We start from the raw sequence: 21030 nt of genomic DNA on the forward strand, positions 1-21030 counted from the left end.
GAAAGATTATGTCCTAGATGCACCGCTAGGTGAAGCACCCATCCCAGAGAACCAAGACGTTATGAACACTTGGCAATCACGTGCTGATGATTACTCCCTCGTTCAGTGCGGCATGCTTTAGAGCTTAGAACCGGGGCTCCAAAAGTGTTTTGAGAAGCACGGAGCATATGAGATGTTCGAGGAGCTGAAAATGGTTTTCCAAGCTCATGCCCGGGTCGAGAGATATGAAGTCTCCGACAAGTTCTATAGTTGTAAGATGGAGGAAAACAGTTCTGTCAGTGAGCACATACTCAAAATGTCTGGGTTGCACAACCGCCTGTCCGAGCTGGAGATCAACCTCCCGGACGAGGCGGTCATTGACAGAATCCTTCAGTTGCTCCCACCGAGCTACAAGAGCTTTGTGTTGAACTACAATATGCAGGGGATGGTGAAGACCATTCCTGAAGTATTCTCAATGCTGAAGTCAGCAGAGGTTGAAATCAAGAAAGAACATCAAGTGTTGATGGTCAATAATACCACTAAGTTCAAGAAAGGCAAGGGTAAGAAGAACTTCAAGAAAGACGGCAAAGATGTTGCCGCGCCCGGTAAGCCAGTTGCCGGGAAGAAGTCAAAGAATGGACCCAAGCCTGAGACCGAGTGCTTTTATTGCAAGGGGAAGGGTCACTGGAAGCGGAACTGCCCCAAATACTTAGCGGACAAGAAGGCCGGCAACACTAAAGGTATATTTGATATACATGTAATTGATGTGTACCTTACCAGTACTCGTAGTAACTCCTGGGTATTTGATACCGGTGCCATTGCTCACATTTGTATCTCACAATAGGAGCTGCGTAATAAGCGGAGACTGGCGAAGGATGAGGTGACGATGCGCGTCAGGAATGGTTCCAAGGTCGATGTGATCGCTGTCGGCACGCTACCTCTACATTTACCTACGGGATTAGTTTTAAACCTCAATAATTGTTATTTAGTGCCAAGTTTGAGCAAGAACATTGTATCTGGATCTCGTTTGATATGAGATGGCTACTCATTTAAATCCGAGAAAAATGGTTGTTCTATTTATATGAGAGATATGTTTTATGGTCATGCCCTGATGGTCAATGGTTTATTCTTAATGAATCTCGAACGTAATGTTACACATATTCATAGCGTGAATACCAAAAGATGTAAAGTTGATAACGATAGTCCCACATACTTGTGGCACTGCCGCCTTGGTCACATTGGTGTCAAGCGCATGAAGAAGCTCCATGCTAATGGACTTTTAGAGTCTCTCGATTATGAATCATTTGACACATGCGAACCATGCCTCATGGGCAAAATGACCAAGACTCCATTCTCCGGAACAATGGAGCGAGCAACCAACTTACTGGAAATCATACATACCGATGCGTGCGGTCCAATGAGCGTTGAGGCTCGCGGAGGATATCGTTATGTTCTCACTCTCACTGATGACTTGAGTAGATATGGGTGTGTCTACTTGATGAAACACAAGTCTGAGACCTTTGAAGTAGAGAATCAACGTGACCAAAAGATAAAATTCTTACGATCGGATCGTGGAGGAGAATATTTAAGTCACGAATTTGGTACACACTTAAGAAAATGTGGAATCGTTTCACAACTCACGCCGCCTGGAACACCTCAGCGTAACGGTGTGTCCGAACGTCGTAATCGCACTCTATTGGATATGGTGCGATCTATGATGTCTCTTACCCATTTACCGCTATCATTTTGGGGATACGCTCTAGAGACTGCTACATTCACTTTAAATAGGGCATCATCTAAATCCATTGAGACGACACCGTATGAATTATGGTTTGGGAAGAAACCTAAGCTGTCGTTTCTAAAAGTTTGGGGATGCGATGCTTATGTCAAGAAACTTCAACCTGAAAAGCTCGAACCCAAGTCGCAAAAATGCGTCTTCATAGGATACCCTAAGGAAACCATTGGGTATACCTTCTACTTAAGATCCGAGGGCAAGATCTTTGTTGCGAAGAACGGATCCTTTCTGGAAAAAGAGTTTCTCTCGAAAGGAGTAAGTGGGAGGAAAGTAGAACTCGATGAAGTACTACCTCTTGAACTGGAAAGTAGTGCAGCTCAGGAAAACGTTCCTGTGGTGCCTACACCGACTGGAGAGGAAATTAATGATGATGATCAAGGTACTTCTGATCAAGTTGCTACTGAACTTCGTAGGTCCACAAGGACACGTTCCCCACCAGAGTGGTATGGCAACCCTGTCCTGGAAATCATGTTGTTTGACAACGGTGAACCTTCGAACTATGAAGAAGCGATGGCGGGCCCAGATTCCAACAAATGGCTAGAAGCCATGCAATCCGAGATAGAATCCATGTATGAAAACAAAGTATGGACTTTGACTGACTTGCCCGATGATCGGCGAGCGATAGAAAACAAATGGATCTTTAAGAAGAAGACAGACGCGGATGGTAATGTCACCATCTATAAAGCTCGACTTGTCGCTAAGGGTTATCGGCAAGTTCAAGGGATTGACTACGATGAGACTTTCTCTCCCGTAGCGAAGCTTAAGTCCGTCTGAATCATGTTAGCAATTGCCGCATACTATGATTATGAGATATGGCAGATGGACGTCAAAACGGCATTCCTTAACGGTTATCTTAAGGAAGAGCTGTATATGATGCAGCCGGAGGGTTTTGTCGATCCTAAGAATGCTAACAAAGTATGCAAGCTCCATCGATCCATTTATGGGCTGGTGCAAGCATCTCGGAGTTGGAACATTCGCTTTGATGAGATGATCAAAGCATTTGGGTTTATGCAGACTTATGGAGAAGCCTGCATTTACAAGAAAGTGAGTGGGAGCTCTGTAGCATTTCTCATATTATATGTAGATGACATACTTTTGATGGGAAATGATATAGAATTCTTGGATAGCATTAAGGCCTACTTGAATAAGTGTTTTTCAATGAAGGACCTTGGAGAAGCTGCTTACATATTAGGCATCAAGATCTATAGGGATAGATCGAGACGCCTCATAGGTCTTTCACAAAGCACATACCTTGATAAGATTTTGAAGAAGTTCAAAATGGATCAGTCCAAGAAAGGGTTCTTGCCTGTACTGCAAGGTGTGAGATTGAGCTCGGCTCAATGCCCGACCACGGCAAAAGATAAAGAAGAGATGAGCGTCATCCCCTATGCCTCAGCCATAGGATCTATTATGTATGCCATGTTGTGTACCAGACCTGATGTAAACCTTGCCGTAAGTTTGGTAGGAAGGTATCAAAGTAATCCCGGCAAGGAACACTGGACAGCGGTCAAGAATATCCTGAAGTACCTGAAAAGGACAAAGGACATGTTTCTCGTTTATGGAGGTGACGAAGAGCTTGTCTTAAAGGGTTACGTCGACGCTAGCTTCGACACAAATCTGGATGACTCTAAGTCACAAACCGGATACGTGTATATGTTGAATGGTGGAGCAGTAAGCTGGTGCAGCTGCAAGCAGAGCGTCGTGGCGGGATCTACATGTGAAGCGGAGTACATGGCAGCCTCGGAGGCAGCGCATGAAGCAATTTGGGTGAAGGAGTTCATCACCGACCTAGGAGTCATACCCAATGCGTCGGGGCCGATCAAACTCTTCTGTGACAACACTGGAGCTATTTCCCTTGCCAAGGAGCCCAGGTTTCACAAGAAGACCAGGCACATCAAGCGTCGCTTCAACTCCATCCGTGAAAATGTTCAAGATGGAGACTTAGATATTTGCAAAGTACATACGGATCTGAATGTCACAGATCCATTGACTAAACCTCTCTCGCGAGCAAAACATGATCAACACCAGAACTCTATGGGTGTTCGATTCATCACAATGTAACTAGATTATTGACTCTAGTGCAAGTAGGAGACTGTTGGAAATATGCCCTAGAGGCAATAATAAAAGGATTATTATTATATTTCCTTGTTCATGTTAATTGTCTTTTTATTCATGCTATAATTGTATTATCCGGAAATCGTAATACACATGTAAATACATAGACCACAATACGTCCCTAGTAAGCCTCTAGTTGACTAGCTCGTTGGTCAACAGATAGTCATGGTTTCCTGACTATGGACATTAGATGTCGTTGACAACGGCATCACATCATTAGGAGAATGATGTGATGGACAAGACCCATTCCTAAGCATAGCACAAGATCGTGTAGTTCGTTTTGCTAGAGCTTTTGCAATGTCAAATATCTCTTCCGTAGACCATGAGATCGTGTAACTCCCGGATACCATAGGAGTGCTTTGGGTGTACCAAACGTCACAACGTAACTGGGTGACTATAAAGGTGCACTACAGGTATCTCCGAAAGTGTCTATTGGGTTGACAGGGATCGAGAGTGGGATTTGTCACTCCGTGTTACGGAGAGGTATCACTGGGCCCACTCGGTAGTGCATCATCATAATGAGCTCAAAGTGACCAAGTGTCTGGTCACGGGATCATGCATTACGGTACGTGTAAAGTGACTTGCCGGTAACGAGACTGAACAAGGTATTGGGATACCGACGATCGAGTCTCGGGCAAGTAACATACCGTCTGACAAAGGGAATAGTATACGGGGTTGCTTGAACCCTCGACATCGTGGTTCATCTGATGATATCATCGAGGAGTATGTGGGAGCCAACATGGGTATCCAGATCCCGCTGTTGGTTATTGACCGGAGAACCGTCTCGGTCATGTCTGCATGTCTCCCGAACCCGTAGGGTCTACACACTTAAGGTTCGGTGATGCTAGGGTTGTATGAATATGAGTGTGCAGCAAACTGAATGTTGTTCGGAGTCCCGGATGAGATCCCGGACGTCACGAGGAGTTCCGGAATGGTCCAGAGGTAAAGAAAACTATATAGGAAGTGCTGTTTCGGCCATCAGGAAAGTTTCGGGGTCACCCGGTATTGTACCGGGACCACCGGAAGGGTCCCGGGGGTCCACCGGGTGGGGCCACCTATCCCGGAGGGCCCCGTGGGCTGAGGTGGGAGGGGAACCAGCCCCTAGTGGGCTGGTGCGCCCCCCTTGGCCCCCCTGCGCCTAGGGTTGGAAACCCTAGGTGGGGGGGGGGGCGCACCACTTGCCTTGGGGGGCACTCCACCCCCCTGGCCGCCACCCCCTTGAGAGATTGCATCTCCTAGGGCCGGCACCCCCCCTGGGGGCCTATATAAAGGAGGGCAGGGGGGAGGGCATCCGCACCCAAGTCTTGGCGCCTCCCTCCCCCTGCTACACCTTGTCCTCCTCCCGCAGCAGCTTGGCGAAGCCCTGCCGAAGTTCTGCTGCATCCACCACCACGCCGTCGTGCTGCTGGATCATCATCAACCTCTCCTTCCCCCTTGCTGGATCAAGACAGAGGAGACGTCACGCTGACCGTACGTGTGTTGAACGCGGAGGTGCCGTCCGTTCGGCGCTAGGATCTCCGGTGATAGGATTACGACGAGAACGACTACTTCAACCCCGTTCTTTTGAACGCTTCCGCTCGCGATCTACAAAGTGGTATGTAGATGCATCTCCCCTTTCACTCGTTGCTTAGATGAACTCATAGATGGATCTTGGTGAAACCGTATAATTTTTTTTATTTTCTGCAACGTTCCCCAACAGAAGCTGCAGTTTCTGGTGGGTGATCTTATGAAAGCTGGTCATGGCAACAAGGACAAGCTTGAGAAGATCAAGTCAATCCTTGCTGAGTGAACAATGATGTTCATCAGTTATGTTAAGCTAATATGTGGCCTTGGAACAATATAACTGGCCTTGGGGTTGTATATTTGGGAATCCACCTAGTTATGTAATGAATGTAATGATTATCTGCAAAACTACCTCCAGTTAAGTTATGTAATGTATGTAATGACTAGCTGCAAAACTACCCCGGTTATGTAAGCTTGTTAGCTCTCTATAGTAAGAGCATAGTAAGAGCTATGCTATTATGACTGCAATTATTATTCTGCTTGTTTGGACTAAATGGTCAGTGCTCAAGACCAACTCGGCATGGCCAAATTGGGCAAATGCTTACAGAAGGTAAATTGTTGATCACATAAACCACAAAGAAAAAATATGCATAGTGCACTCACCCCCTTAACCTATAATTTAGTCTTTAGGTTTAGTCTTTAGGGTGGCTTGGACTCGACAAAACCACCAAAACCACAATTAAATCATCAAGGTGGCTTGGACTCGACAAAGTGACTTAAACCTATGACTTAGGCTTTAGGGTGGCTTGGACTCAACAAAACCACCAAAACCACCATTAAATCATCAAGGTGGCTTGGGCTCGACAAAGTGACCTAAACCTATCACTTAGGCTTTAGGGTGGCTTGGACTCGACAAAACCACCAAAACCACCATTAAGCAGCAAATGCCAAAATCTTGTAGAACAGAAAAAACATCAAATCAAACAAGTTCTGAACCATACTAGTTCTTAGCCATAATAGTTCTGAACCATAATTGCTCTCAGGCATAATAGTTCTCAAGCTAAATACTACTAACACAAACAAGTTCTCAAGCTAAATATTGATTACACATAGAAGTTCTCAAGGCAGGCATAGTTTCTAAAACTTAGAAATACTTAAGGCAGGTAGTTCAAAAGACAACAACCAAATTGTGCAGTGACTAGTTGCCAGTAGCATAAAAGTAACCCCTCATCCTGGTGTTCTGGAACCTCTTCCTTTTGGACCCTACTGTTGCTCCGTTTGTTGTCGTTGCAGCCCTAGGTGCCATGTAAGGCCTTCCACCTCTCCTGCTGGGTGCATTGCTTGAACCTGAAGCTCTTGTGGAAGCCTGGGAAGGAGTAGTAGCAGCAGTTGTTCTTCTTGGCCTTGTAGAAGCAGCAGGCTGGGTAGGACTAATAGCAGCAGCAGTTGTTTTTCTTCCCCTTGTAGATGTAGCAGGCTGGGAAGGACCACCAGAAGTTGTTCTTCTTCCCCTAGTTGTTGCAGCAGGTGGTGCACTGGTTGCAGGCTGGGCAGATGCAGCAGAACTCCCCCCAGCTTCATGTTAGTGAGTTCTGGTTGTCTAAGAGAGCACACATCATATCCCAACAATTAGGATGAAGCCATCAAATGATTAAAACAATGAAAACTGTTGAGGCTAGTTGTTTCATGGTAATGTTAAGTTGAAAACAAGGACAACAATGTGCATATTCCATACCTTGCGCTTGTCCTTTCTTGCCTGAAGATGAGGCTTCAGGGGCTGAGGGAAATAGGTGTACCTATGTTTCTGCATCTTGTAGGTGTTGCAGGTGATAGTTGCCATCCTTGATGTATCCTTCCTTGTTGGGACCTTAAATTGCCCCTTCCTCCTAGCTGTTTGCTTCCTTCCCTTCTTCTCTTTGAACACTGGTGGATCTATGTCAGCAGTTGGTGTCTTAGGCCAACAGTCAAGCCCTGGTACAGGGTAGATGATGTGCTTGTATGTTTCCTTATACAATGGTTTTTTGAGGAACTCATGCACATAGTCTTCTGGTTGTCCCTTCACTCTTGTAATGGTAGGAACTACATGGTTACATGGCCAAACACATAGGTCCCACTTCTTGCAGTCACAAGTCCACTTATCAAGGTTCACACAGTAGGTAGACTCCCCACTAGTGACTTGCCAAATACCAGGACCTGCCATGTAAGCAGTGCAATGCCTAGAGTACTTCTTTGATTCCTCCAACTTCTCCATATAAGTGGGTGTTATCTCCCACTTACTCTTCTCTGTCTTCTCTCTGACTGCTTGGTACTTAACCATCAACTTAGTTCTGAATCCATCTACACAGCTCCTTATTGGCTTGTTCCTCACATCTAGTATCATCTTGTTAAATACTTCACTAAGATTGTTGACTACTAGGTCTGTCTTGCATGTGTGATCCATAGCATGCGTTGCCCAAGTCTCTTTAGGGATATTAGAAAGCCACTTCCAAGCATCTTCATCCTCCTTTTTCAGTTCATTCATTGCAACCTCAAAACCATTCTTTGTGTACGAATATGCAACATTGTCATATGCTTCTTCAACTCCTCACTCCTGTAGCATGCTGACTGGAAATTTGCATAGATATGTCTAAGACAATATCTTTGAGGTGAGTGTGGGAACACAACTTGAATTGCATTCAACAGCTGTTTAAGTAATAATAGAGATTATTATTCATGTAACTTGCTCCTTCCATGCATAATACAAATTATTATTTGTACAACTTGCTAATTCAATTGTGAAATGAAAAATATACCTTCTGTCTGTCAGAGATGATTGTGTATGTGCCCCACTTGTTCCCTTCTCCAATGCAAGCTCTTAACTGGCTAAGAAACCAAGTCCAACTATCCTTGTCCTCCTTATCAACAATACCAATTGCAATAGGAAATATGTTGTTATTCCCATCCCTCCCAGTGGCAGCAAGTATCTGTTGCCCAGTAGAAAGCTTGATAAAGCAGCCATCTAAACCTGTATTAAAGCAGTGAAATGACTACATTATTAAGTACAAGATATGAGCAGTGAACTGGAGTAATGTAGAATGCATATAATACCTATAAATGGCCTACACCCATTCAAGAAACCTTCTTTTGAAGCATTCAGACAGTAGAACATGTAGTGGAACCTAGGATTTGGACTAGGATGGAGCTCAAGCTCTGTGGTAGTCACAATGCATCTGCTCCCAGGGTTGGTATCAAGCACAGCTTGAAGATAATCCCTAAACCTTGTATATTGTCCCTTCATGTCACCTTCCACCACTTCAATGGCCAATGACCTTGCCCTGTAGGCCTTTGTCTTTGGCACTTCAAGCCCATACTTAGTCTTTGTTCTTTTTAAAATTGCATCAACACCAGCCCTTGGATTATCTCTCAGTTGCTGCTCACAGGTTCTGGCCATCCAGTCAACTGTCACTTTTGTTTTTTCTCCATGTGCACCACAAGTGTGTAACAACTTGATCTTCTTGATGCAGAATGTTTTCTCATGAGCAATTGTTGATGTAGTCATGAAAAAAGGACACCCATTGTCCCTTTCTGTGCAATGCACAATGATCCTATCCTTGCAGTTCCTATGGTACACAAAATTTCTAAGGATTCTGATATGAAAATTCCTAAGTGCTCTTCTAAACTGATACACATCAGTGAAGCACATACTCATGCAAAGTTGGTCATGAGCATCTGGCTTGCTCTCATCATACCAGATCCTAGTCCTGGCCCTCTTGGCTTGACTCTTCCTTCCACAAGGCAGTGGCAGACCTGACTCATCATCTGATTCACTAATGCCATAGTCCCCAGGGAAACAAACTGAATCATCTGATGGAATGAAATCAGGAATTACCTCAATGTCAGCTTCATGGTGTGATCTTGTAGTGGGGCCTGCTTTGCCTACTGTCTTAAATATTTGAGGAAGTGGTGTCTCAGGTTCTGTGTCTGAGTCCTCTGCCTCTAGACACATCTCTTCCACTTCTGTGTCTCCTTCAAAGTGATGCATAGGATCCTCTCTCTGTTTCCTTTTCTGCTTCAACTTCTCAATGATTTCATCTTCCTCCTCATTACCTATGTCATGCTCTTCCTCTTTCTCCTCACACCAGTTTAAATCAACAAACCCTTCATCATCAGAGGGGCTAACATCTTCCTGTAATTTTCTTTGCCCTTTGCTTTTCTCAAAGTCATGCTCTGTTGTGTATTAATGTAACCAGCCTCTTCACCTGGCTCTACAATAACAATAGGAACAGCATACAGCTCCTCAACTGTGTCTTCAACAGAAATAGGGAATAATACTCCTGCCTCATCTATAGAAATAATGTTGGAATCCCCCACATTATTTATAGGTACTTGTTCCTCCACAATATTTGCCCTGTTAAGCTCTCCTGGATTAGGCTCATTAGCCTTAATTACAGTTATGTTGAGCACCTTCTGCTCAGCATAATGGTCTAGCATCTCCTCCACACTCTCTTCACTGTCAATAACATGCATCCCTGGTACCCCTTTCCCTCTTCTTTCATATAGAACATGTAGTCAGCTTCAGTATATCCCTCTTCAGTCTCTAGCAGTGCTAACATGTTAATATAAGTGATTTCTGACAGAGAAATGGTCCTTTCCAAGTTGTCTTTCCCTTGAAAATGGTACCTTATTTCCCATATCTCATCATCCAAACTACACAAAATTGAGGAGAATTAGTGCTTGATTGATTCAGTTGCACATAATTTACAGGACAACAATTAAGTGTAATTAACAAGGAGTAAACAAAGCATTCATGCATAAATCCATAAACCCAGAGCTATAATTCCTACTGTAACATGTTATAGAGAGAATATATTAACTATATCAGCCCTAAAATGAAACGGCCATAAAATAATCTTCAGTAATCCAGTAAACAAAGCCCTAAAATGAAACGGCCCTAAAATCTAACAGCCCATTAACAAACACAAAGATGCACTATTTATAGCCCTAAAATCACAATCCAGTGAATGCAGTTACATGGAAGAGAGGGGTGGAGGGGGGGTGGACGAGGAAGAAATCTTACCACACGTCGTTGAACCCTGAAGCCCACTGATGGCCTTCTCCAACGCCGGAAGCCCTGATCTTGCGTGCTAGGGCCGCCGCCGCACGACGCTCAAGGTCCCACTCTGGCGGCGAAGGGAGCGAAGGGGATCGCTCCGGTGAAGGAGCCCGCTGTGTCGGCAAACTACTGCTGCCGAGCCAGTTGTCTACCTCCGACAACCCATCACCATCGCCTCCCGTCCCTCCGCCTCCTGCTGACTCACCGCCGCCGCCGCTAGGTTTAGCCGCCGCCGCCATCGCAGGACAGAGAGAGAGACGGGGGAGAAAGAGGGGAGAATGGGCCAAGCAGACTGAGAGGGCAATGCTTTGACCACGCGAATGCCCTAACGGCCGTCAACCCGTGCGCCGTCCGGTTTGTGCGACGTGGCACCTGACGAGTGGGCCAGCCATGTCAGAAATCGGGTTAACTGCGGCAAAGCGGTCATTTATTTTTATTGAGAAAATTTACAAGAAAAGTGATGGATTTTTGGGACGCGCTACAAATGTGATGGCAATCTGTTGATTGAGCTTCAAATCTGGTGGTTTTTTGCAATTCACTCTCCCCAAACTGTTGTTTCGCCGGAGTCCGGGCCGTTTATTTCGTCCGACAGCCACACGAACTCCACCCCGTTGAGGTGCAGGCCTGCCTCCTTCCATATCTCGATCATGTAGCGTCCGATGGCCTGGATCTTGCTTAGGTCGTCGGATTTGCCGAGTATATGGGCGAACCAGTATGCCATCAGGATCTTGACCCTGCAGCCTGCTTTGATGAGCTTGTTGACGTTGAACACCAGCATGATCCCCTGGCCGATGTGTACCCATGGGGAGGGGGTCGCACCAGACGTAGCAGACAGGGGCGGCCTTCCTCGTCTCGTTGCTCTCCAGCCCGATGCTCCTGATTATTGTGAACCTCTCGTCCAAACTCATCTGAGCAACGTTCCCTGCAGCGCTGATGGAGTGATGGTCGCCTCGCCTGAATTTTCCATGGGGCGCGAAACTGGATCGTAAACGCGTCTCAAGGAAGACGAGTCTTTTCCGGATGATCACGATTTGCACAGCTGAGCTTTGCTTGGATCGCATCGTGGGGCATATTTGGGCAGTCGCCTTTAGGTCAAGGGGGCGCCGTTCGACCGTAGGATGAGGCTCGCATCAGCCGTACGATCTCGTCCCTATCCCCTGAACGCAACTTTCCTCCTTTTCAAATCAAAAAACGAATCAGTTTAATTCGGAGCACCTCGGGTCGCCCGCTCGCGGCACCTCAGTGCTCGCCGTAGTTGATAGAGGCAATCACCGGTCCAGCAAAAATCAGAGACCGGTAACGGCGCTGTCAGACTTGAACAGAATCATACAAGTTCAGTCTACTGAACTGTGGAAGTGTGGATATTTTATAGACATATAAGTTCAGTCTACTGAACTGTGGTAATGCCGTGCAAATTCCAGGCGACACATTTTTCGGGTACGGTATTGCGAGAACAGACACCTTAATGCATATAGATCACATACGGAGCCAGGAGTATGCAACAAATCAATTGGATGATGATATCATAAGAGTCTAGAGTACTTATCACGTTTAACGAAGATGGAAAAAGAACAGCTGCAGCTCATGGTTCTAACTCAGGCAAAGCCAAGAAGAACAAGTATAACAGCAATGTTGGGGTTCTTATTCAGTGAAAAGGATAGTCACCGTGACGACTCAAACAGATAACCCCCTGTGTACCCAGAACAAGAAAAAACAACAAAAGTGCTGCTGAATGAACGCTACAGGCACAGAAATACCGCAAAATAACTAATGCCTACGCCGGTACTCCTGAAATGCTCTTAGTTCTCAGTTTCTCACCGCAACAACTTCCAAGCTGAGTAGGCATCGGTTATTTCTAGTTAAGCTCCAGAATAAGCAGAGACAAAAATTATATAGAGATTCAAATCGAATTGAGTGCTGATGCCAATATATGTAAGCCACAGCCGCAGCCACAGGCCATGAAAATCTCATCAAATGCAGAAATAACAGTTAATCGCTCAGATAACAACACACGCAAGTCAAAGCAACAGTAGAGCTGGGTAAGTCACATTACATGCAGATGCAGATAACTAGTACATTTTACATATCCAAGTAACGAGAAGTCTCAGTTCATGGTATTGCTAAACCCCAAATCTCCAACACTCCAAAAAGAGCTGCTAGCTAATGCTACATCAGTTCCCTATCACAAGGAAATGCGGCATTCAAACGATAATGCTCTAGCAGCTAACGAACATCCCATTCAGTACCGGCTTAAGAGATAAACGGGTCACCGATAGAAAGATCAGACGCTTCGTCATACCTCCAAACTTGACCTGCCGCACGCACATGGACCACCAAGGAAGTTCCGCCCCAGACCTTGCTTGCCCACATTTTCTTGGAAGCAAACGGCTGCAGCTTGCTCGTGGCCCCGCGAGTGGAGATAGAATCCAGGCCGGCCAGCAGGACAATCACCTTCTGGAGCAACACAGCTCTTCCAAGAACCAGCTTCAGGAACTCAACCTGGTTTGTGCCTCCGTTGAACTGGTCGAACACCAGCTTCTGGACGCGCGACTTGACGCATTTGATCGGACCGACCGCCTGCCAGAATGTGGACTTGAGCTGGTCGCTTGGCTTGAATTCACCCGGGTCATCGTAGTGGTCGGTGTCATTGTCAGACTGCAAAATCAAAGCACACAATTCAGCGAGCCAGCGATGAAATGCAAGCAGTAAAAATTGGAGATTTTGAATGCAGAGAGAGAGAGAGAGCCACAGGGTAAAACTCACAGCCATGATGTGTAAGGTCTCTACTCCAGGGAAGCATCTCAAGAAACACAGCAAAGTTCTGATTTCTTTGGGTACTCTGAAACGGACCTTCAGAGCTAACACCTTCACACTTGGAACCACTGTATTTGGGGTTGGGCAAACTTTTGTCACCCCAGCCTGCAGATCGTCGCAACATCAATCAGACAATCATGCAAATCATACAGTGCCAGGTAGCATAACGCTGAAAGATTTGTGAGAATTGGAGTACCTTGATGATGGTGTTGCCGATCTCAAGCTCGTGGGTGGCCGTGTCCAAGTAGCCGAGCACGGCGAGCTTGGGAGCATGGCCTATCTTGACCTTGATGACCCTGTCATCCTCAGTGGGGTGCGTACAGTAGATAATGAGGCGCTGCAGGTTTGGGGCGGACACGGCGGCGACCTCGTCCGCCAAGGAATGCCAGAGCAGCAAGCAACGGAGGCTGCGGCTGCGGATACGGACGCGGTCGGGGTAGAAGTAGTTGGAGATGAGCGCCAGGGTCTCCAGCTTGGGGCTGCAGGCGAGCACGTAGTCCAGGTCGCTCTCCTCCGTCGTGCCGTGGCAGATGCCGAGCTCCTGGAGGTTGGGGAAGACGTCGGGGCCGGGGGGGAGGTCGGTGGTAGACGGGAAGAGCCAGACGCCGAGGTAGAGCCGGCGGAGCGAGGCCCCGCAGCGGAGGAGGGTCGCGGGCAGCTGCACGGGATCGTCGAAGGAGTAGGGGCGGTTGACGAGGGTGAGGTTCTCCACGCCCTTGTCGGCGAGGTGGCGGAGCCACTCCGGGAGGAGCGCCTCCTTGTTGGACTCGTTGATGGGGATCTCGGCGATGCGGACGGCGCGGAAGGGGCCGGGGTGGGAGGCGAGGACGCGGGACACCAATGTGGCGGCGGGGACGGGGGACGGGAGGAGGTGCGCGTCGTCGAGGGCCAGCGGGGTGGCGCGCCAGAGCCCGCGCCAGCGGTGCGAGAGCGCACCGGTGCGGGCGGCGTCCTTGACGGGGAGGCGGGAGACGACGCTGCGCAGGAGGGTGTCGGGGAGCGCGCTGATGCGGTCCTCACCGTCGGCGGAGGAGGTGGCGGCGGAGAAGTGGGCGGCGGGGGAGACCGGGGAGGCCGGGAGGCAGCAGTCCATGACGTGCTCGAGGCCGGAGATGTCGCCCGTCGACATGGCGCCCGGCGACGGCGGCGGCAGCGGAGAAAGTTGTGGGTTTCCCTTGGGGGGAGCAGGCGTGTGTCCTTCCTTCCGACCAGTGAGAACCGAGAGAAACTGAGATGGCAATAAAAACAAAATGGGTTTGGTCTCACTGTACTCCCCTTGGTAGGGTTTCGCGTCGGTGGGCCGGAGCAGAATGGGCCTTCTCCCTTGTTCGTCTGTGATTTTATTCTGAACTTCGACTAAACAAATTCTTGCCAACTTCTTGCTTATTTTGAGCAATTTATTGAGGTCGGAATCACCCGAGAGCAACTAATTAACGAGCGCTCCTTCGGGAGTCTCACAACGACCAACGCCACTTGGCGCGCTCTCAGCTGCACGCCACGAGTTGCGCTCTGGGCGTTCCCTCCCGATTTTGTTTTTTTTTTATTTTTCCGCACGCGTTTTCGGCTTTTTAAACAGGTTTGTTTGGGTTTTTTTCAATGTTTCGGTATTCCACCGGTCTTCCTTAACTTTGGGACAAAAAAATTGAAAAAAATTCTTCGCGAAAAAATGTATTTTTTTTCTTTCGTGAGAGTCACGGTTTTGCTTCCACGAGAGGCACGGTTTTGCTTTCACAAGATTCACATCTGTGTCTCTCGAAAAAGGAAAAAACGCGTTTTTTTTTTCCTTCCGCGAGAGGCACGGTTTTGCTTCCGAGAGAGGCACGATTGTCTTTTCGCGAGAGGCGTGCCTCTCGGAAACAGAAAAAAATATGTTTTTTGTTTTTTCTTCATTCCGAGAGAGGCACGGTTTTGCTTCCGCGAGAAGCGCAGTTGTACTTTCATGAGAGGCACGACCGTGCCTCTCGGAGGAAAAAAATCACCTTTTCTATTTTTTTGCTTCCGTGAGAGGCATGGTTGTGCTCTCGTGATAGGCACGGCCGTGCCACCTCAGAAATGGAAAAAAATACGCGTTTTCTCTTATTTTTTCCGCTAGATGCACGGTTTTGCTTCTGTGAGAGGCACAGTTGTGATTTCGCGAGAGGCATGATGTCTACTACGCAACTTTATTCTTATAGACTCGTCTTGGGCCTTCAAGCGCAGAGTTTTGTAGGACAATAATAATTTTCCCTCAAGTGCATAACCTAAGGTTTATCAATCCGTCGGAGGCGTAGGATGAAGATGGTCTCTCTCAAACAACCGTGCAAACAAATACAAGAAATCTCTTGTGTCCCCAACACACACAATACAATGGCAAATTATATAGGTGCACTAATTCGACGAAGAGATGGTGATAAAAGTGTAATATGGATGGTAGAAATATATTTTTATAATCTGAATAAATAAAAACAACAAGGTAGCAAATAGTAAACGGGCACAAAAACGGTATTGCAATGCTTAAAAATGACGCCTAGGGTCCGTACTTTTACTAGTGCAACCTCTCAACAATGCTAATATAATTGGATCATATAACTATCCCTCACGTGCAACGAAGAATTACTCCAAAGTTCTTATCTAGCGGAGAACATAAGAATAAATTGTTTGTAGGGTACGAAATCACCTCAAAGCTATTCTTTCCGTTTGATCTATTCAAGGGTTCGTACTAAAATAACACAAAACTATTCTTTCCGTTCGATCTATCCTAGAGTTCGTACTAAAATAACACCAAAGCAAATTCATATCAATAATATTCAATCCAACACAAAGAACTTCAAAGAGTGCCCCAAGATTTCTACCAGAGAAACAAAGACAATAACCTGCATCAACCCTTATGCATAGATTACCCCAATGTCACCTCGGGAATCCGCGACTTGAGTGCCAAAACATATATCAAGTGAATCAATAAGATACTCCATTGTCACCACAAGTATTCAATTGCAAGACATATATCAAGTGTTCTCAAATCCATAAAGTATTCAATCCTATAACAACGACATCTCAAAAGGAAAAACTTAATTCATCACAACAAGATAGAGAGGGGAAAACACCATATGATCCAACTACATTAAAAAAGAACACGATACATCAAGATCGTGACATCTTAAGAACACGAGACATAGAGAGATTAAACACATAGCTACTGGTACAAACCCTCAGCCCCGGGGGTGGACTACTCCCTCCTCATCGTGGTGGCCGCCGGGATGATGAAGATGGCCACCAGTGATGATTTTTCCCTCCGGCAGGGTGCCAGAATGGGGTCTAGATTGGTTTTCGGTGGCTACAAAACCTTGCGGCAGCGGAATTTCTGATGGTTTCCCTATTTATAGGATTTTTGGGCGTCGGTTTCACGGTAAGATGGGCCTTGAGGTGAGCACAACCCACCGGGGCAAGCCAAGCCCACCAGGCGCGCCCTGGTGGGTTGTGCCCTCCTCGTGGCTCTTCCGGCCCTCCCACGAAGCTTCGGGGGTCTATTTTGTTTCAAAAAAATTGTCAAAAAGTTTCGGCTCATTTGGAGAACTTTCATTTCTGCACAAAAAACAACACCACGGTAGTTCTACTGAAAACAGCGTCAGTCCGAGTTAGTTCATGCAAATCATACCAAAACCATATAAAATTGTTGTAAACAAGACATGAATACTTCATAAATTTAGATACGTTGGAGACGTATCAAGGCACGGGCGTGTCTCTTTCAGAAAGGAAAAAACCCGTGCTCCCGGTTTGGTTTTTTCATCCGGTTTTTTTCGTGAAAAAAAAGTTCGTCAAAACCTATCAACATGGGATCTACTCCCTCCATTCCAAAATAGATGACCCAACTTTGTACTAACATTGTACTAAAGTTAGTACAAAGTTGGGCCATCTATTTTGGAATGAAGGGTGTAGTTTTGAAGATCTCGACGCGAGGAATCCAATGGTAAAAACGGTTTGAGATTTGGACGCACTGTTTAAGAGATAAAATGTTTTGAATAAACAAATCTACAAAAAATGGAAAAAACTCCCAAGTCATGACAAGTGGCGCACATGCAGCGCGCCACTTGTCACAATATGGGAAGATGGGAGTGAGCTCTGCAACGAGTACTCCTTAACTAGTGATTTCGGAATCACCCCCCTGAAAGTGCAACTATCCCTAGGTGGTTTTGGTAATTCATAACAACATATAGCTCATTGAGCTAATGCTATTCCAAGACTATTGTTTCAGGAAAGCTCAATAGCATGGCATGGATGATGAAAGTGGATCCCTCAAAATACTAAGGACAAAGGATTGGCTCAAGATCAAAAGCTCAAGACTCTTCATTTTACATTTTAGTGATCCAAGATCACATTGAGTCTATAGGAAAAGCCAATACTATCAAGAAGGGATGAGGTGTTGCTTAATGAGCCGCTTGCTTCATGTGCTTAGTGATATGCTCCAAAACCCTGAACTACTTTCCCACATCCACAAATGACCTAAACCTAAATCCAAAATCGGTCACACCAATTCTTCCAATCCGCCGCCACCGATTCCAAAAGTCATAGCCACTGCCACAAACCCTAAGCAAATCGGTCTTACCGATAGGGATCTCGGTCTCACCGAGATGGGGTTGCAATCTCTCTGTTTCCCTTCGTAACATTTTGGTCTAACCGAAGTGAGCGATCGGTCCCACCGAGATTGCAATGTAAAATCTCCGTTTCCTTTTTGTAACATTTCGGTCTCACCGAAAAGAGCAAATTGGTCCCACCGAGTTTACCTGACCAACTCTCTGGAAAGCTTATTACCAAATCGGTCTCACCGAGTTTGTGTAATCGGTCTCACCGAGTTTGTGTAATCGGTCTCACCGAGATTACGTTATGCCCTAACCCTAACCGAGTCGGTCTCACCGAGATGCATGTCAGTCCCACCGAAATTCACTAACGGTCACTAGGTTTACTAAATCGGTCCGATCGAGTTTAACTATTTGGTCCCACCGAGTTTGGTAAATTGTGTGTAACGGTTAGATTTTGTGTGGAGGCTATATATACCCCTCCACCTCCTCTTCATTCATGGAGAGAGCCATCAGACTAAACCTACACTTCCAACTTACCATTTCTGAGAGAGAACCACCTACTCATGTGTTGAGGCCAAGATATTCCATTCCTACCATATGAATCTTGATCTCTAGCCTTCCCCAAGTTGCTTTCCACTCAAACCCTCTTTTCCACCAGATCCAAATCCTATGAGAGAGAGTTGAGTGTTGGGGAGACTATCATTTGAAGCACAAGAGCAAGGAGTTCATCATCAACGCACCATTTGTTACTTCTTGGAGAGTGGTGTCTCCTAGATTGGCTAGGTGTCACTTGGGAGCCTCCGACAAGATTGTGGAGTTGAACCAAGGAGTTTGTAAGGGCAAGGGGATCGCCTACTTCGTGAAGATCTACCGCTAGTGAGGCAAGTCCTTTGTGGGCGACGGCCATGGTGGGATACACAAGGTTGATTCTTCGTGGACCCTTCGTGGGTGGAGCCCTCCGTGGACTCGCGCAGCCGTTACCCTTCGTTGGTTGAAGTCTCCATCAACGTGGATGTACGATAGCACCACCTATCGGAACCACGCCAAAAACATCCGTGTCTCCAATTGCGTATGAATCCTCCAAACGCTTCCCTTTACTTTCTTGCAAGTTGCATGCTTTAATTTCCGCTCCCTATACACTCTTTGCATGCTTGCTTGAATCGTGTGATGATTGCTTGACTTGTCCTAAAATAGCTAAAATCTGCCAAACTCTAAAATTGGGAAAAGGTTAAGTTTTTATTGGTCAAGTAGTCTAATCACCCCCCTCTAGACATACTTCAAGGTCTTACAAGTGGTATCAGAGCTTGGTATCCATTTGCTTTGATTTCCATAGCTTTTGGTGGTCATAGCCTTGGTTTCACAACCTAGGAGAGTATGTCGTCTAGCGAGGGAAATTATCACCATAGAGGTCCTTACTTTGATGGTACTAATTTTGCTAGTTGGAAGCATAAGGTGAAAATGCATATTCTTGGACATAACCCCGCCGTTTGGGCAATTATTTGTATTGGCTTGCAAGGTGAATTCTTCGATGGGAGAGAACCGAACCGTGAAGCTAATGCGGAAGAATTGAAGATGCTGCAATACAATGCTCAAGCATGTGACATCATCTTCAACGGATTGTGCCCCGAAGAATTCAATAAAATCAGCCGTCTTGAGAATGCAAAGGAAATTTGGGATACTTTGATTGATATGCACGAAGGTACCGAGTCCGTCAAGGAATCCAAGTTGGATGTGCTCCAAAGTCAGCTTGACAAGTTCAAAATGAAGGATGGTGAAGGTATCGCTGAAATGTACTCTAGGCTTGCTCTTATCACAAATGAGATTCCCGGCTTAGGGAGTGAAGAGATGACCGACAAATTCATCATCAAGAAGATCCTAAGAGCATTGGATGGAAAGTTTTATATCGTGTGCACATTGATCCAAATGATGCCAAACTACAAAGATCTCAAGCCAACGAAAGTCATTGGAAGGATTGTTGCTCATGAGATGTCACTCAAGGATAAGGAGGAACTTCACAACAAGTCAAGTGCTGCTTACAAAGCCTCAAGTGAAGCCCCCACATCATCAAGTGAGAAACCAACCTTTAATGAAGAATTGAGCTTAACGGTGAAGAACTTCAACAAATTCTACAAGAGTAGAAGCAAATAAAGAAGCTCCAAGTCAAGGTCTTACAATGACAAGAGATCTTCTAGTCGAGAGCGCAATTGCTACAATTGTGGGAAGCCTGGACACTACTCCAATGAGTGTACGGCACCCTACAAAAGAAGAGAAGATTCTCCAAGAAGAAGGAGCAAAAGAGAAGAATCACCACCAAGAGAGAGGAGGAATAGAGATGATCGTTATGAACGAAGACCCTCACGGAAAAGTAAGGATTCGGAAAGGAAGGACAAGTCATCAAGGAGCTACACAAAACAAAGACATCAAGCTCATGTTGGTGAATGGGTTTCCGGCTCCGACTCCGACAAACACTCCGAGAGAAGCTATCACTCCGACTCTGAATATACTCAAGATGAAGGTGTTGCCGGTCTAGCACTTGTGTCAACCAACTCCTATGACATATTTGACTCACCAAATGAAGGTGTTGGAAGATGCTTCATGGCCAAAGGTCCAAAGGTAACACATCCCGAGTATGTTGATTTTAATAGTGATGAAGATGACTTGCTTGTGGATGATGATTTACTTATTGACAACTCTAGTGATGAATACTATGATGAAACGTCAATTAATTATGCTAATCAAACAAATGACAATGATAAGGAGAAAATTGAGCTTCTAACTAAAGAACTAAACACTCTTAAGTTGGCTCATGAAACTATCTTCGAAGATCATCGAGAACTTTTAAGGGCTCATGAGAAGTTACGCTTTGAAAAGCTCAATCTTGAGCAAGAGCATGAGTTCTTAAAGGCAATCAATGATGATCTCCGCAAGAAAAGTTCTTCTTACATTGCCAAGTGTTTACTCTTATCTACTTACATGCCTCAAGTCAAGTCTAGTAACAAGTACAAGAAAGATACTTCCTCTAGTAGTAACGATAATAATGTCAAATCCAATATTGTTGCTTCTAGTAGTTCTCTTGATTCCACTAATGATTCTCTTAGCCAAGTTACACTTGAGCAAGAAAATAGTTATTGAAGGGAATTATAGAGAAAGGTGTTTACAAGAGCCTTGCCGGGAGT

The 21030-nt window shown here is 45.9% G+C and overlaps 1 protein-coding gene across 1 annotated transcript; it reads right to left on the reverse strand.

The window, feature by feature from the left end:
- Positions 1–12502: 12502 nt before the first annotated feature.
- On the reverse strand, positions 12503–14428 carry LOC119324383 (putative F-box protein At1g49610). The gene is made up of 3 exons (XM_037598171.1): positions 13495–14428; positions 13248–13403; positions 12503–13139 (listed from the first exon to the last, which is right to left on the reverse strand). The coding sequence occupies exons 1-3, from the start codon at positions 14425–14427 to the stop codon at positions 12735–12737; spliced, it is 1494 nt and encodes a 497-aa protein (XP_037454068.1). The 5' UTR covers position 14428; the 3' UTR covers positions 12503–12734.
- Positions 14429–21030: the final 6602 nt, after the last annotated feature.

Source organism: Triticum dicoccoides, chromosome 6B, assembly GCF_002162155.2.
Source record: "Triticum dicoccoides isolate Atlit2015 ecotype Zavitan chromosome 6B, WEW_v2.0, whole genome shotgun sequence".
Classification (NCBI taxonomy): Eukaryota; Viridiplantae; Streptophyta; class Magnoliopsida; order Poales; family Poaceae; genus Triticum; species Triticum dicoccoides.